The sequence below is a fragment of the Aulostomus chinensis genome, chromosome 5 (genome assembly GCF_037954235.1).
Source record: "Aulostomus chinensis isolate RoL2024-O1b breed Wild chromosome 5, RoL_Achi_v1.0, whole genome shotgun sequence".
NCBI classification, from domain to species: domain Eukaryota; kingdom Metazoa; phylum Chordata; class Actinopteri; order Syngnathiformes; family Aulostomidae; genus Aulostomus; species Aulostomus chinensis.
In genome coordinates, this window is record NC_141324.1 from 26,845,370 (window position 1) to 26,862,487 (window position 17,118).

General features: G+C 43.9%; 1 protein-coding gene across 7 annotated transcripts in view; it reads right to left on the bottom strand.

Moving 5' to 3' along the window:
• Positions 1-17,118, bottom strand: part of mtcl1 (microtubule crosslinking factor 1) — a 59,521-nt gene that overhangs the window by 41,085 nt on the left and 1,318 nt on the right. For all 7 annotated transcript variants that reach the window (XM_086204297.1, XM_086204296.1, XM_086204299.1 and 4 more), the window contains exons 2-3: positions 13,220-13,444; positions 12,714-12,872 (exon numbers count right to left, since the gene is read on the bottom strand). In XM_086204297.1, the coding sequence (XP_086060423.1) occupies positions 12,714-12,872; positions 13,220-13,444 (384 nt within the window). The remainder of the gene's footprint in view (positions 1-12,713; positions 12,873-13,219; positions 13,445-17,118) is intronic.

The following is a 17,118-nucleotide window of genomic DNA, read 5'->3' on the forward strand; positions in this document are numbered from 1 at the left end:
TACAGAATTCTTGTAAAACATTATTTAATCCTTCATCATATCAGTCAACAACAATAAATGTGTTTCATTTGAGTGCTAAACTCACACTAGCTTGCAGCGAAACTAGGCTTTGCGATGGGTATTCTGTCAGAAGGTGGCAGTATAGGCAACGTTACGAATGGCTGTGACAAACGAAGTAGAAGAACAGCAGGTTGCAAATCTGGAGAGGAAATTAGTCGGCCTTTCCCATGAGGAATTACCTTCATGAGAGCAAGTTGGAATCAAATTATTTTGTTGCAAGCTGTCTGGAGATGAAGACATAATTTGGGAATATCTGGATAGATGCCAGCAGTAGAGACACCTGGGCTAAAGTTTTGTTACATCAGCGGATTATCAACAAAGGGGTTTTCATCCTTGTTGTACCCTGACTCTTTGTTGAACAAAAACATCGCAGTTTCCTTTAAAGTTTTCTAATATGACACTACAAGAGACACTGGTGGAAACATGATTGGTGTCAAGCGAATACAAAATTAGCTGCAACAATTTCTTGGTGGCCATCAGTCAGAAATGCTGCCTGCTGGAGCAGCAGGTAGTTTTTGGTCTTTGGAGACAGCCCTGCTTGCTGTGTCCCTCTGCTTCTGCCCTTCATGCTAAGCTAAGCTAACAGCCAGGTGTGCGGTATCAGTCGTCTCTGTTTAAGGTTCATCAAGAAAAAAAACCCAAAAAACAAAGTGATTTCATTCCCAAATCCCAAATCCTTTGATGAGATTAGCCAATTCAATTCAAATTAGAATCCCCCCTGGTCTCTTGTCCATACAGTGATGTTTGTGGTCTATCTGGTCCTCCATTGTGGTAGAAAACAAGATGCATTGACACAAATCAGCAAAACCCATCCCGAGGGACACTAAAAGAGACTAATAAACCACTAGGACTCACTCTACTACTGTCTGGAGGTCGTCTGATGCGTCTCTACAACTTCTCACGTTTGTGTCTCTGAGTGGAGGCAGTAAAAAACAAAACTGTGTCACAAAAGCTGTCCCATTTGTGGAGCAACACCAACAGTGACAAATGACATGTGCGGCTCCGACGGGCCAGGAGGAGGGAACAGGAGATGCCGTGTCATCCGTCCGCTAACTCTTTTAGCAGTTTTACTCTGGGATGGCAGGTTGGCAGTGTGCCCGCGGTGTGTGATATGCAGAGATAGCGAGAGGGGGAGGGTCGTGTTGAGAGGTGAGTGTCGCTCTGCGTTCATCATGACGAGGCGGATACCATCGGATAGTTACACTTGACTGGAGCCTGCAGGCAAAATAACGCTGAGAAATCACAAATAGAAAGAGATACTCTGTTTCCCATGCTGTTCCTGCCAAAACTAATATCCAATGGCTCAGACATGTAAGGAATAGGGATCACCTTTTCATGTCATGAACCAGAAGCTGGATCCTTTTTTTTCCTCTCTTTGGTATCATCAGCAATCCTCAAAGTAAAGTAGATACAGAGCTTATCAGAAACACAGCAGCTCCCGGAGACGCTTTCTAATGATCCACCTGTGATGTTGTCGAGCTACATGCTCCGGTTGCAAAAGTAAAGCCAATTCAATCAGCGATAAACACATTACATATACTGTACAGACTCAAGAGGGAACCGAAACACACACGTAAAGAAAATATAAAGACGTGTTCAGTAAAGAAATACAGAAAGAATCTTGGGAGCGCAATAGAAATATGTCAAACCTCTAATGTCAGCCTTTTCAGTTGCGTTAGACTTGAACAGAGACGCCTCTATGTTCTGAAACGATACCCAGAAACGAGAAAGAGGAGTCTGTCTGCTATTTGAAATCCTCAAATATCTGACCCAAATATGAGCACTTCTGGGGATAACCATAAGCTAAAATAACATTAAGCAGATATTATTAAACAGCACCGGAATTAATTCATGGCGGAAAATATCAAGGCCTTTATCAACAAATCCCGCAAAAGACCAAAAACGAATTTCTGACGAATGACCATCTTAAAAAAGAAAAAAGGAGGAGATTGTTTTGACACTTTGTGAAATACGAATGCGTGTGTATTGTATAGATACGGCAGCTTGCAGATATATATTCTATTTTTTAATGCTGGTAAACTGCAGCCTGCTGAGGTGTGCTCATCCACATCTGGTCAGTGGGCCACTTAGAATTAGCTGACAACCTTTAAAATGTTGCACTGGGCTGGAAAAATGCTATGAAAGTGACTCCGCTCAACTCATCAATTATACATGGTGTAAACATGGAGCCACGCCCTTGAGCATTTTCAAAGACGTCCATCCAACACGGTGCCTCACTATGGAGACAGAGAAGGAGAAATCGGCCTTCCTGCAGTTTTAGCACTGAGCATGTGTTCAATAGAAGGCAACTCTGCAGAGCGCATAGCTCTGCCAAGGCTGATATGAAATATGAAACTGCGACCTGACTGAAACATTTATTGTGATCCGCTTGTGTGACACCCTTCCACCAGGTTTGGTGGGTAGCTTTTTCTTAATCACACGATCAGAGGCACAAACAAGCAGATGAGAGTGAAAACACAAACTCGGTGAGGTGAAGATAAAATAACTCCAGCGTTATCTTTCAAATGCCTGACGGTGGAGACTGTGTCCTTTGTTAGACCTTCAGAAATCTCATCTAAGAAACCGAGGTCTGCCACCGCGACTGGAAATAGAAAAATACCTGATTAGAATCAAAAAGATCAGACAATTGAATTCACTGGATCAAAATATAAAGCCATTTATTCAGAGATTTATCTGTAAACAGCCGTCCCACGATGGCTGCTGACTTTGATTAAGCCTTTATCTGCATGTTATTATCCTTCAGCCCGTGATTATCATCTAACTGGGGACCAGAGACACTTATAAGATCATCTGCTGCTCATAATTAGCGTGAGTCAAACTGTACCCTTAATCACTGGGCCGAGTTAGGAAGGCCCAGACACATAAAACTTTATAATTCTATGATCATAAACCTCTATCCATCTGAGGCTCTACAAGGGGAGCCCTATCTGTCCCTGTGGACTTCCTCTGCCCACTAATGGGAACCAGACAACAGAGAGTTATTTGTGACAGGGGTTCAGAAGGGTGGGGGGGGTTGGGTAGTTTGGTGGGGGGGGGGGGGTTGGGGTGGGGACGTTGATGGCAGGGCTGCCCAGCTGGCTGATAATGAGGTCGTCCTCACCCCCCGCGCCACTTTCCTGTACCCGGTATTTCACGGTCCCCTTGTGTGTGTCAAATGGCTCACAATCGGTTGGTAATAAGAGGGAGGGGCCTTCGCCTCAGTGCACACGCAGGCTTTGTGTCCGGAAAGTGCTGGGAGGGGGAGCCAATAAAGGAGGAAATTAAGATTCAAAGTACTGCGCAATTATCAAATCCCAACAGAGCCGAGCGGCCACAGTGGGAACTCAGGTGGCGGAAGAGGTAAAGAGACATTTGGAGGGTCGTTACCTGAACCTTTTAGCCCAGATGGGGCACCGCCAGTTCATATCTGCAAGCTGCCAAGTAAAGAGGAATTGTAGTTTTCTCCCCCCTACTTCCAGATTCTGCAACTCCCCAACAGTGAGTAAGAACTCGAGAACCTTCTTGGATGAGAGGTGAAACGTCCTCAGGAAAACTGAAACCAGTCCAGTTAGCAGGGCCTGGATGACTGAGAATATTCCCCCACATGAAAAATGCGAACGTCGTCGGCTTGGTTGAAATTCAAATTCTCAGGTCAAGATCCAACCCTCATCTATGGTCAGAAGCTTTGGTTTGGTACTGAAAAAACTAGCAGTTTCTTTCGCAAGTAGGCTGGTTTGTACCGCTACCCCCACAATGTTACATTATGGAACACCTAAGGCCTGGGCATGTATCGTCCCAATCTACCAGCTTTTGCCAAGTGCAGGGCTTTGGAGAGAGATTCCATGAGTACAGGCCCAGAAAAAGCTTTGGCCAGAGAGATTATGAGGCAAATTTTAAACATCGCACGAAAGAAATATTCTAGGTGACAATCCTGTCAACACAACAAACATCTCAACCGAGGAGCGGTCGCATTAGGGATTGTTTTAAAAAGCTACAACAGTATGAGAGGAAAAGAAAGGATGGGGTGGATTATTTTTGAAGGGAAAAGATTTCAAGATGAAGAGGTGGACGGAGACGGGATAAGATTCACGGGCATGTCATAGTTTTTGATGAAGTCTTTTCTTAGACTGTGCCAAGCTGTAGGCAGGTCTCTGTCTTTAGGGCTAAAAATCATCATTTAATCATGACTTTTTGCATGCAAACATACAACCCCAGCAAGCAGAGAGTGCCAGCCTCCATCTGCCTCCCTGGTCTTTCACATCTTCTCTAACAAGAACACTTGACTTCAAACTAAAACGTCTATAGGCTTCTGCAATACTTCAATGCAGGCTCCTACATCCACTTCTGAGTGAAAATACCCAAAGGGGTTTGCCCGTGCGGCTTCCAAGACTGGTATGCTGCCCAAAATAGAGCACTTTGAATATGATAGAGGACTCACAGCTCTGTTTGTTCTTTTTCAGGTATGTGCCCCTGAAATGTAAAAAAGCAAAAAGCATGTCGAGCTGTAGGAAATATCTCGCAAGGGAGCTCCACTCGGGGCAAAGTTTACAGTCAGAGTGGTGCCAGCTATGTTTTTTTTTATAGCCTTTTTGCTGGGGAACAATAGAGGGTTTGGAAAACTTCATTCGATCCTAAAAATCAATTTTGAAAAATATAGGAGGGCTAAGACATAACAAAATTTTATGTTCTATTCTTTGTTCCAAGAATGTGGAATTATACTGACTTATTTGTGGAGCCTTTCCCAGCTGCCTTTGGGCGGGATACACCCTGGACAGGTCGCCAGTCCATCACAGGGGCGAGAACCATTGACACCTAGAGGCAATTTAAAGTCTACAGTAACATAACTTGCATTTTTTTGGTGTGTGGGAGGAAGTCAGAGCACCGAGAACCAAAGGAGACATGCAAACACCACCAAGAAAGGCCCCAGCTGGCCAGAGGGTTCAAACCCAGAACCATCTTGCTGTGAGGTGTCAGCTCTAACCACGGCACCACCATGTCACCACTCCAACAATTTGTCTCCAAGGTAAAAGGGATACAAGGCTGAATTTTGCTGTACAATGTTCCCCAACTCTCAAAGATTGGGAAATTATCTGGCTGTTGCATCCAAGTCTGCAGTGCTTTCCATGGATGTCGACACAACCCCGTCTCACCCTGCTGCTGCTGCTGCTACTGCTGCTGCTGCTGGCCAAAACACGGTGGCAGCCCTCTCTTGACTCAGACAGTCGCCGACCCCTGCCACATCAATGAAATCTCTTAGTCCACCAGACCACAATGGACTTCCCTGACCCCCCACACAGCCTGTAGTCCCATGTATAAACAAGGCTGCTGGCTGACATGTGATAGGGGATGAGATAATTCAGAGTTGATACAAGTGGGAACTTGTGCTTATGGGGCTACCATAGTTTGCTGTGAAACAGTGCTGATATGACTTTTGAGGCTCACATCAGCTTTAAACTGGACAGTAAAAGATTTTTGCTTTTTTCTGAACCAAACGATACAACTTTAACTGATGAAGAATAGCTCATTTATCGTACATCTACAGCAGACTTGGAGAAACATAAACGGTTCTTTGATGACCTGGTATTGGATGCATATTTATGACCAATATGCAAATTTTGGCTCTGTTTTGGTCTCCAACACTTCTTGAGAAAAAAATGCTGAAATTTTCTATTGCATTCACCAGTTACTGACATATTTAAATCTGCGATGCACAACTAAAATGAGCTAAAAGAAACTAAAATGACATGCAGGCTGCTGCCTGCCGGATTCTCTCTCTGACCGTGTCTACATTCTCCCATTTTTGCATGAAATGCAGTCATTAGATCAAAAAGCTTGATTACAATGGGGCTTTAATAGTAATAGCATGAGTCCCTCACCTAGCTTTCTATTTATTAGTAAAAATCCTGATGGCTTGCAAGTGATTTTTAAAATCTTTCAGTATGTAAATCAACTCCAGACCCAACTAGGCATCTTGTCACTCTGTAGGACCCTTAACAAGGTCCAACACCTTTGGGTGGACCAATAATTCCCTCAAAGCAACAGCCGTCAACTCTGGGAGTCCTACTTTCCTGATGGCCCGTCTGTTTCTATGTGTTTGAGGAAAGGTGAGATACACAATGACTCAGCCTGAGTTACAGCCTGCCGAGCCGGTGCCAACCCTCCTAAATATAACTGTTTGTTACACTGGAGTGAAGGCGCACCCAAGAAACCAGCCTTTGATGGGACATGTGCATGGCTGGCTTCTTTCAGTTGTAGGTTAAGATGAGTGGTACACTAGGAGAGGAGGTTTTTCTCAATATCAGCTCCATTACAGACTGCACTGCCCTGTACATATATCTATTTAATGTTTGGGGAAATCGGGAGAACAAATGAAATTGCTGGATTATTCTGACACCCCCCCAAAAAATGGCTAAAAGGTGATTTGATTCGATGGTTGGGTTTTTAGTCAACGAAAGGAACAGGCACATTTTACGACTTGCATGTCCATGAAACAAATAAGTCAAAATTATGGGAACACAAGCATGCAAGGTAGACTATAACTGGGAGCCTGCAAACTGCCCACCAAGAATGTTGCCTACAGGAGATGCAGACGATGTTGGCAAAGGTGTGAAAAGATGGATGCATCAGGATAGTTTGCCGTTAGAATGATGCACTCATGCAGACTGACTGACAATATTCTGATATATTGGGATCCAAAAGGCAGGCTGAAAATAGAAGAGCAACACCCAGGTGCAGTTTGCTTCCCCGACTCATGACTTGACAAGAATACAGTTGGATATGCAGATGTCTGATTTCAAATACTCTTAAGACATTTATAATCTTAAGTTTGACGGCTGGGGCAGCACATGCTTCGGGATGTTTTATGACTATGGTAAGGAAGCTTTGATATTTCTGTTCGCGAAAACAGTAGGACAACAAGTTCACAAGCATAAAAAAAAAAAAAAAAAAAATCCATCCACATGGAGGAGGAATTTCATTTTCCACTGGTGTTAAACTTCAAAGGAAGCTGCTCCAGAACCACCACACATCACTCCAGGGTTTCCTGCAGAATTAATTACTTCCCTATTTGTTTTGTGTCAGTGAGAGTTTGCCCATGGGGTAATAGTAGCGTTGCCTCTAAAATTCTTCAGCTAATTCAAGTGCGGTTTATTTAGAATCTCAGTTTGAGGAAACAGAAATATTATGGTAATGTAGTTAAAAGCATATTTTACCACCAAAAAAAAAAACCCAAAAAACCCTCATATTTTAAAGTAATCTGTTGTGAAACTCTCCATATGTTTTAATTATACGTCGCAGCAAAAGTCTCCTGGACTGAAGCCGCGTGAATGTATTTTAATTCAACATGGTCTCATCACTATTCTGGTCAAATTTTGCACATCAAGCAAAATGCGCAGGCATGGCGTGATGATAAGCTTTATATGGATGTGTGTCACTGCAGCAGATTTCCCTGCGCTACCCGTCTCCTCACGCCTGCTCTCCTTCCCATTGGTGGAGTCAGACACAAGATATTAACTAGGTCAATGAGATTCCTTCATGATCTCCCAACAGGGAACCACGGCAGAGGAGAGGAGGAAGAAGAAGAGGAGGAGGAGGAGGAGGAGGTGAGGAGTAGATAGGAGAAGAAGATCAGGAGAGTTTTCAAAGCCTCTCTTTCTTCTGCTGAGAGGAGCGACAGAGGCTGCTGCTCTGACACGAAACAAACGATGTCTGCAGGAAGTCTCACACAAACAATGTTGACATGAATTAAAAATACAGGTATTCCCCTCTACCTGTGTAGTCGTAGTAGTAGTGTAACAGCAACAGGAGACATTAGGGTGGAAACACTCACCGATACCTTCGACTCCACATTTTTATTCTAAACCGCCATCCAACTGATGTAAAAATATCAAGCTTCAGGAGTTTTTTAATTTGCTGCAAAATATAAAAAAGAAACATTTCAAAAGAGGATGATGTGGAAATGGAGAGTGTCTGGGTCCTGATCCATTTCATCCAGATCAGTCCCCGTCCCCCCGCGGTACAGGCACCCCCCGCTCCTGCTGGCTCCCTCAATCTTTTACCCCGAGACAGAATAATAGATTCTATTTTTGCTTCGGGGATTTAGATTTATTTAAATAAATGCACCGTCACAGTCAGCATCAGCCTACAATGACAAAACGGAAACACATTTATATGTGGGCCAGTTAACATGTAAAATAAACAGTCTATCTTTAAAGTCAGAAAGGCCTGAGTTGAGGGGAGTGTTCACGTTCAGGCACACACTGATTCTCACACACTCAATTACATTTACGCCAGGACGAATGAGAGAACAAGCACAAAAGACAAAAACAGCGTCTAGTCAAGAAAGTTATTGATTGATAGATTTAGTTTTGCCAAACCCAAGAACCTCACAAGCCACTTAGGGATCCCCGCCCCCAGGTTGAGAACCACTTGGTGCTATTCCATCTATGCATTTTCTACCTCTTATCCTGTTAAGGGTCGCGGGGGGTGGAGCCTATCCCAGCAGCCTTCACGCGAGAGGCGGGGTTCACCCTGGACGGGTCACCAGTCCATCACAGGGCCAACACATAGAGACAGACAACCATTCACACTCCCAGCCACACCTACAGTCAATTTAGAGTCTGGATTAACCTGGTCCCCTCTTGATGTCTTTGGACTGTGGGAGGAAGCTGGAGTACCAGAGAGAACCCACGCAGGAACAGGGAGAACAAGCAGACTCACACAGAAAGACCTGGAACCTTCTTGCTGTGAGGCGACAGTGCTGACCACTGCACCGCAGAGCTGCCCTCACTCGTTGTTATTGCATTGAAAAATACTACGTGACCTATGACACTGACAGTGAGGAAATGTGATCTCATCAGACTTCAACCTCTGCTGAGGAGGTCATGTGATTACTTGTCAGATGATTAGCAGAACAACTCAAAAAGTTATGGACGGATTTTAATTAAGTTTGGTAGGATGATAAAACTTAGACTGAAGAATAATTGACTCGGTTTTGGAACTGATCCAGATCTGATGGTCTCATATCACCTTGGTGGAGGTATGAATGTTGTAAGTTTCAAGTGGTGCAAGCCAAAAGCAGAACATGAGCTGGAGCTAAATAGTTTTCAGGCTTTTTATCATTAAATAGTTTTTGATGATGATGGAATTGGGAGGTTGTGACGGGGCAGGGAGGCGTGAACTGAGTTTGAGGTTCTGGAGAACCGGGCCAGTATGTTAAAAACGTGTAAAGCTTGGACTTCTTTTTTACAACTGACAGCTATCAAATTGATATTCCCGAATGTCCACATGCAATCTGACGTTGGATAACTGGTGCCCAGCGAGGAGGAAAACAGCACAAAGGATTCATTTACTTCAATTAAATATCAACTTATCACAGCCGACTGGGAACAACTAATAAATCACCTGATGCTCCAATTTCATTAGTTCCGTTTCATTACATCCATCAGCAGGACTTTATTCAAATGTCAGAAAAATGACAAATCTCTCTGCTTGCCTCCATACTGACCAGACACAAGCTGAGCTGGCTGGCGGCCGAGCCAACACAGCAACAACGGAAGGTTCCGTCAACAAGCCCGACCAGTTTTACTGTTCTCATCAGACCCAGAAGCTGAGGAGATGCAGCCATATGACGGTCGCTGCTGTCCTCTCCTACTCTCCTCCCCTACTCTCCTCCCTCCGTCTGCACTCGAACGTGCCACGCTCTTTTAGAACAGGCCTCCTTGTTGGATTGATCCATGCAGGGGTGCCAAACTCCGGGCCGCGCCATGTAGCTTCTGGTAGCGCAGCGAAAGGAACCCGGCAGGAGGAGACGTGTTCTAAAGGTCAGAACAGCTCAAACTACCAAAGGGGAGGTGCCATCTAACCAAGTTTAACAGGAAATGTAACAAGGTATTGTTTTAGGGCAGAATCCTTAAAATTTGGGTTTCAATTCAGCACTTCATCGCTCCAGAAAAACAAATGAGAGTGGAGGAGTCGATGCTGCAGTGCAATACGCCAGGGTCACATTTACAAGGTCTAATTAAAGCACTGAGAGTCACTGAGATGTACAGTATTACTGACTGTGTGAGTTACCTAAATTCATCCCTCAGTAAATGTCAGTTTTAGATGGTGGAAAACCCCAGGAAAAATCCTGGATAAAAAAAACAAAAAACAAAACAGGACTCATTCTCCAAAATGACTTTGGGGGTGCTGCAAACTATGAGTTCACTCCTGGTAAAGAGATGGAGTCACGTACTGTTGAAAATCCAGAGATGGTTGCGTTTTTCTGGGACAAAGCTCCGGGGAGCACAAAAAAAAAAAAAAAAAAAAAAACTGCAATCATTTGGAGTAGCTTTCTGCAACTCCCTCCCTCTTCTCCTGTATACAAGAGAGTCTGTGTCATCCTGAGGTCCTGTGTACCCTGATGGAGCCACCACACAGTATTTGCAGTGAAGTACACAAGCTGCATTAAATTGCATTTGCTTCAGTAACAGAGCATCCTGCAGTCTAGGAGTCAGAATCTAACTGATCGTACTGGGACAACTCTGGTTTTCAGTGGCTGTACAAATTAAAAAAACAATTCCAAGAGGTCGCTAGAGTCAAATGGCTACAACAAAAAAACCTGAATTTTCATTTGCTGCCAAAGATCCAGCCAAGACATGGATTTTCTGTCTCATCCCGACGTGCGCAGCTCGGTCACGTGCTGATAAGTTGCCTTTGACACAACAACATTGTGAGCACTGACAGTGAAGGTCATAAACTGCCTCAGAATATTGATTTCTACCGAACAGAAGAGGTACAGAGCCAAGCAGAGACACTGTGACACACATAACGAAGTACAAGCCATCATCCAGTTTGCAAGAGAAGGCCCCATCTATGCTGACTGGTCTGGTATTAGCCTTCATTCCCTTTGACGCCAGACGGCAGGTTACCTGCTGTTGTCAAAATTGATTAGTCCAAGCAGCTGAAGGCGAGCATCCCTGGGAATCCCCCCCCCCCCCTCATCTTATTACCTCTAAGACCACACTCGACTGCTATTAAGACAAACGTGTAGCGTGACATGAGGGAACGGTGACAAAAAAGAAGACAGAATTCAGAGCAGAGCTGAGATAAAGAGTACAGAGGGAGCGCAGAGCACGAGTGATCAAAAAGCCAACAGAATCATTTTTGAATCGACTTAATCAAAATAGTCGTCTTGAGCTCGCAGATTTTTTTTCCCCTCCTGCATCTCTTCACTGCCACTCCAGAATGCAGAAAGAGCCAGCCAAGTTAATGGCAACTAACAACAAAGAACTCTGAAACTGTCCAAAAATATCTGTTTACAAACTCTCAAGCACATTTCATGGTGTAATCCACATCTTCTGTTTGCGGCTGTATGCTCAGTAACCCTAAAGCACTTTCCCATTTGAGCCTAAAACCAACTAGAACACTCCTGATGTTGCGCTACTGTGAGCATGGGCTACTGGTGCTGCTTGGTGCTACTGAGAGAAGAACATGCAGATTATATGACAAATACCCCCCGTCAGTGGTCGTCATCTTCACAATGAATATACAAGCTGGCTCTTTCTGAGAAAAAAAAACCCATCAACGTGAACAGAAGACTCAAATTTGTGAGCGCTTGAAGGGCAAAAAACACTTTTTGGGTGAAGTATCACTTTTATCCACACCTGCTTTTATTGCTGAATTGATACGATAAAAGAGTTCGCAGCCAGTTAACGTCTGTCTGAGAGTCAGATTTGAGGATGGGTGTGTGTGCATCCCATGAGTACTCTTCTAATAATGTTGCAATGACGACAGAGTACTACAGACTAGGAATGGCTGGATTCCGACCCAACACGGTTTCTAGTTTATATTCAGCAGGGAGAAACGGGGAGTGACGGGTACCAATAGCAGTGGTTTCCATCCTCACAGGAATGCAACATAAATCTGTGTGTTCACAAGTGGATGAACAAAAGAGGATTTTACAAATCAACGTTGCTGTACGTTCAAGAAAAACGCGTTTATGGTGAGACAACAGAGGGAAATCTCTAATCAGGCCTCCAAAAACTACCCAGTGTGCGGTAAAAAGATCTGCTAGCGGCTCACAGCCACGCACAATCTGTGCTGAGGAGTCAATAGCAGACATGGATTTCCTTTCAAAGTACCCAGAAATAGGGAAGCACTGCTTTAGAGAGTCCTTCTCTTCAGACGGGGTTTGGAGAATGCCTTTGCCCTGCAGGTTGTAAACACACCTGAGGTGTTTGTTAAGTGGTTCTACATCAACAGCAGTGGTTATGAGTGATAGAAATGAATAAAAAAACCACCCTTCCCTCCATCGCTGCACGCAGCGAGTGTTGGAGCAGGCTGTGGGGGAGGCTGGGTGACTGATGGAGCTCATCAGCTGCACTAAGCTATGTAGTTAGGACAGGGATCACCTTTAAATGGAAACAACATCACATTAACTGACATGTCCTCTTAAATCAAATGTAGGTCATTGTTCTATCACCTCATGGTGGGACGGAGGAGAGACTAACTTCACACCATCTTTACATCATCGCATCCAGCACCGATGTCATCTCTCTCATGATAACCGCAACTGTCGTCTTATTTGCAGACGCTAATACTGAGATAAAAGAGAAAGCAAATGCAGCTTTGTGTGCATGGCAGCAGACATGGAACACGGAGCGTCGTCTCACCTCTTTGGTCCTCTCCAGCTCGTTGTGCAGTGCCTGTTTGGAAATCTCCACCTCGATGATCTTCTGTCTCAGCAGCTCGTTTTCGTCCTCAGCTCGACTGCGTTTGTCCTCCACGCTCTCCAGCTCGTTGTGCAAACGCACGGACACATCTTTGGCTACCTGAGGTCAAAGGAACAGACGCGTGTATGAAGACGTTGTCAAAATTTGAAAATAAATCCTCAAATGTGTTCCTGAGATACCAAGCTAACGAGAATGGGACAGACGGACGACCTGAAAGCATCGCGTCTATCATCCGTGGCCGTCACTGGCACAGAGCCATAAAACAATTCAGGAGATACAAAACATACGGATTCACGACAGCCGTAAAACTGCCATGAACAATCACTCTATTGTGTTTCAGTCGCATTGATTCAAGGTCCAGTTTAGGGCCTTTACCATGATGTCAGTGGTCAAAGAAAGTAACAGTGGGGTCAAACTCAGCACAACCACGCATATATAGACACAACCTTCAGGTCCTGCTCCAGACTACGCAGCAGCTCTCCGTCCACGTGCCCAGTCTGAGCGACGCGCAGGCTTTTCTGTTCAGCCTTTCTCAGCCGGTATTGGAGGATACGACAGTTCTTATTGGAGCGGTCCAGTTCCCTCCGCAGCTCCTGCAGCTGGTAGACTTCCTCCTCCAGGTAGCTGTCGCGCATCTCCTCCATCTCCGCCCTCACCTCGTCCACTTCATCCTGGACAGTTGAAAGAACAATCGTAACAATTCACTCTGTACATTTGCAAGTATGTAGGTCCTTGTGTATGAATATTTACCACTCAAAATACATGGTCAGTGTTCCCTTAAACACAAGTGTGTCCAAACTGAAAATCTTAGAAATGTTAGGTTTTCATATTTCCACTATGCACACAGACACTTTGATGTGATGTCTCTGGAGTAAAAGTCAAAGATTAGTTAAAAACACCAGAATTCATCCTCGTGAAATGTCACCACCGACTGAGTGTAAAACCGTGTAAAACAGGGATGGACAATATTAGATGCTAATATTCTAAGACTGCCTAGGCTCATAATCACTGATGTCAGAATTATCAATATTAAAGACAAGTTCATAGGATATTCACATTTTATACTTACTGAAAAAAACACGTAGCTGTGGATTAGGAAAAAGAAGGGAAAAAAATTCCAAACATTTGGAATACCTCAATTGATCATTTCTTTTCTGCATCTTTTTCCTCAAGAAGAATATCTGCCTATACCGATGACATCCTGATATTCCTGTGCATCCCGAATGGCATCATGTCACAAAATCCAGTTATATGAATCAAGATGGTGACAACAATATCAGAGATTGTTATTCTGAAGTGTTAATTTTGTGTTTCTTTTAAATACTCTGCTACAGAAAAGAAAAAAATTACAGTACTGTGGTTTGGACACTGGTCTAGTTGATCTACTTTTTTGGTCTTCAACAATAAATAAATACAGTATGAATCTATTGTAAAAGAGATAGAATACACCTTTGCGGATTGTGCTAATACCCTCATTTGATTACAGGAGTTCCAGTCATGCAAGAACTCTTAGCACTGATGATGTAACGTCAGTAGTTGTCTCGCGGCATCTTATCTCTCGGATTGGATGCATTCATATTCATTGTCTCTCGATCAAATAAGACGTCGTTGAAAAGGAGGGACAGGATCTACCTGCAGTACCGAGACAGTTTCAGTAAACTCAGGTGTCTGTTTGCTCACATACTGAGGGGTCCGTTTACGCTCTAGATTTCCCCCGAGAGGACTATTTACTGGCACCTGATGAAAAGACAATTAGATGCTGGATGTTGGGAGGGAAGAGTGTGTCAAATTAATGAAAATTAAATCTACCCTCGTTTGGAAAAGCAGAGTCCGTTGTTATCCGAGGACGGGTTTGGAGGAAGGAGCTAATGACCCCTCACAGGGTCGGCTGGATCGATGGCCAGGTCAAAAGCAGAGCCGGAGTAGGAATATTTAGAGTTTAGCAGCTCTGTTAATGTCGTGTGTAACTAATGAGAAAGTTCATATTTTTGCTCCTGAGCTGTGGCTGCAGGAGCAGGACGCAGACACGCCTGATTACATCTACCAGGGATGGAACGTCCTCGCCGTTCTCGAACAATTTTCAACCAAACTGGGTGGAGGCGTGCAAGATGGACTAAGGAAAAACCCGTCATGTTTGGGTGGGATCCAAGTAGCATCGCCCAATGAACATTGCAAAAAAACAGCAGGTTGTTTTTTTGTATTGGCTTTCATAGGGCTATGCGCTGTACAGAATTTTGTGTGCGTGTGTCTACAATGTTTCCCAAGGTAAGGGAGGGGGCGGAGCCAAGATCAAGACAGCTGGGTGGGGTGAGCTGGCGAAATAAATTTAAAAAAAAAGCCCCACCAATAAGTTGTGATTTCGAGATGACAGCATTTCTACTTCTATAGTTTTACTGTTGATGTGTGAGCCAATTAATCTCTATTAATTAATTAATTAATTAATCTTTCAGTCTAGAAAAATGCTTTCTTTTTTTAAATCACTACATCTCAAAACCCAATGTGACTTCCTATTGCTTGTTTTGTCCAATCAACAGGCCAAAGCCAATTGATAATCAATCAAATGAGACCAAGAAAAGCAATTAATGCTCCTTTTTGAGAAGTAACTGCTTGGTGTCTTTGCTTGAAACAGTGAACTCATTACTGGCCAATTTGCAGACTTATTTACCGTCGACTCCCTGCAGGATTAGCAATTATTTCAGAAGATGAACTCGAGTATGTTTGTGAAACAAGCAGCGATCTTGATGACAGGCTCACCGTTAAACACATCAACACAAAAACTGTCACAAATGGGGAGGTTATAATTTGTCAAATATAAAAATGTTTTCTATTTTTTGTTGTCATGAATGACATTTAAAATGCTTTCATTTAACCAGAGCATTTTAAAAACCGCCTCCAGCTCAGAGGGACTGAAATTTTTCAGCTGTTTTCTGACATTTCATACAGAGATTTATCAGTGACAAAAATAGCTGTTTATTGTTTGTTTCTGTCCCAGAAAATACGCATATTGTTGCGGAGACTTAGACGCAACGGGCTCCAATTTCCTTTCACGACCTTTGCCACACATCCCCTCCATCTTCCTAAATCAAACAGAGGCAAAAATGTCTGAATAAAAGGTGTCAACAACGCCATGAGCAGCTGATGTAGCAGTGACGGGGCCTCCCAGACATTGTGGGCCATGATGTGGGGAGGTGGTTCACCCCAGAGACTCAGCTGGCAGACTGACAGCCAGGCGGGAGGAGGGTGTTTGAACCCAACACACATGGGACATCTGACTGTTATCAAGTCCTGCGGGATAAAGCCATTACAGCGAGAGCCAGTAAAGCTGATTAACTCTGTTGTGTTTCCATCGAGCCAAAGAGAGAGACACAGACATGCGTGATCAACTTTGTAATAATACTCCAAGTAACATGCAAATAAACCCGTCCACACACACAAAAAAAAACAACCTGCAAGATTGTTTGCCGCATTATCGGTTTGCCTCCCCTCCCCAACTTAAGAGATAGCCTACTTAGAGTAGGGGGAGGGGGATCCTGCATGAAATGTTCCTGCATGCAGTTGGGAAAATATGAAGATGCTGTGGGGAAAGAAACAATTAGGAAAATAATGTAACTGGCACGTATCGGCTTATATAACCCTTATTTCAGTGTGGCTGATGTATATGTGCTCAACATCTTTTTGGAAGAGTTTACTAAATTAAAACTTCAAAACTACATACACTACTTGGTGAAAAAAAAAAAAAGAAGAAGAGATAAATTAAATAAAACTGCAGTTCATCCGTGAGTACAAATTGCTCACGTCACCGTTCAATTCCCTGTGTTCTACATGCAACAGAAAAGGAGTGAAATGTTGAGTTGTCCTGTCAAAGCTGGACAGAAGAAGAGATCTCTCTTTGAACAGAGGACTTGAGCTGCACCAGGGTGACGCTGGTGTCAATAAAACTCTCATCAATAAAGGTCAAACCTGCATGGATGCTGGGAAGGTTAAAAGAAGACATGATGGATGGAGAGAGCGCAGAGGGACTGTGTGAGGGGAACAGCTGCTGGGTGTCGAGCAAAATGTGCTCATCTGATGGCTGCTTACACACTCAGGTGGAAGTTGCCCGTCACACTCAGAAATGGAGGAAGAGATGACAACAGTTCTGTACTTGCAGGTGAATTTTGAAGAAGGTTCCCTCAAAGGTACATTTGTTATCTCAAATGTATAAAACTGTTCTCTGAGGGCTGAGGAACTCACAGAACTGAAGGGTTCCCTCTCAGGTACACATGGCACCTGGGTTTGGGTTTGTTAAGAGCACCTGATAAATGTGTGATTGTGGGGACACCCTGGGTTCGTTCTAATTCTTCCC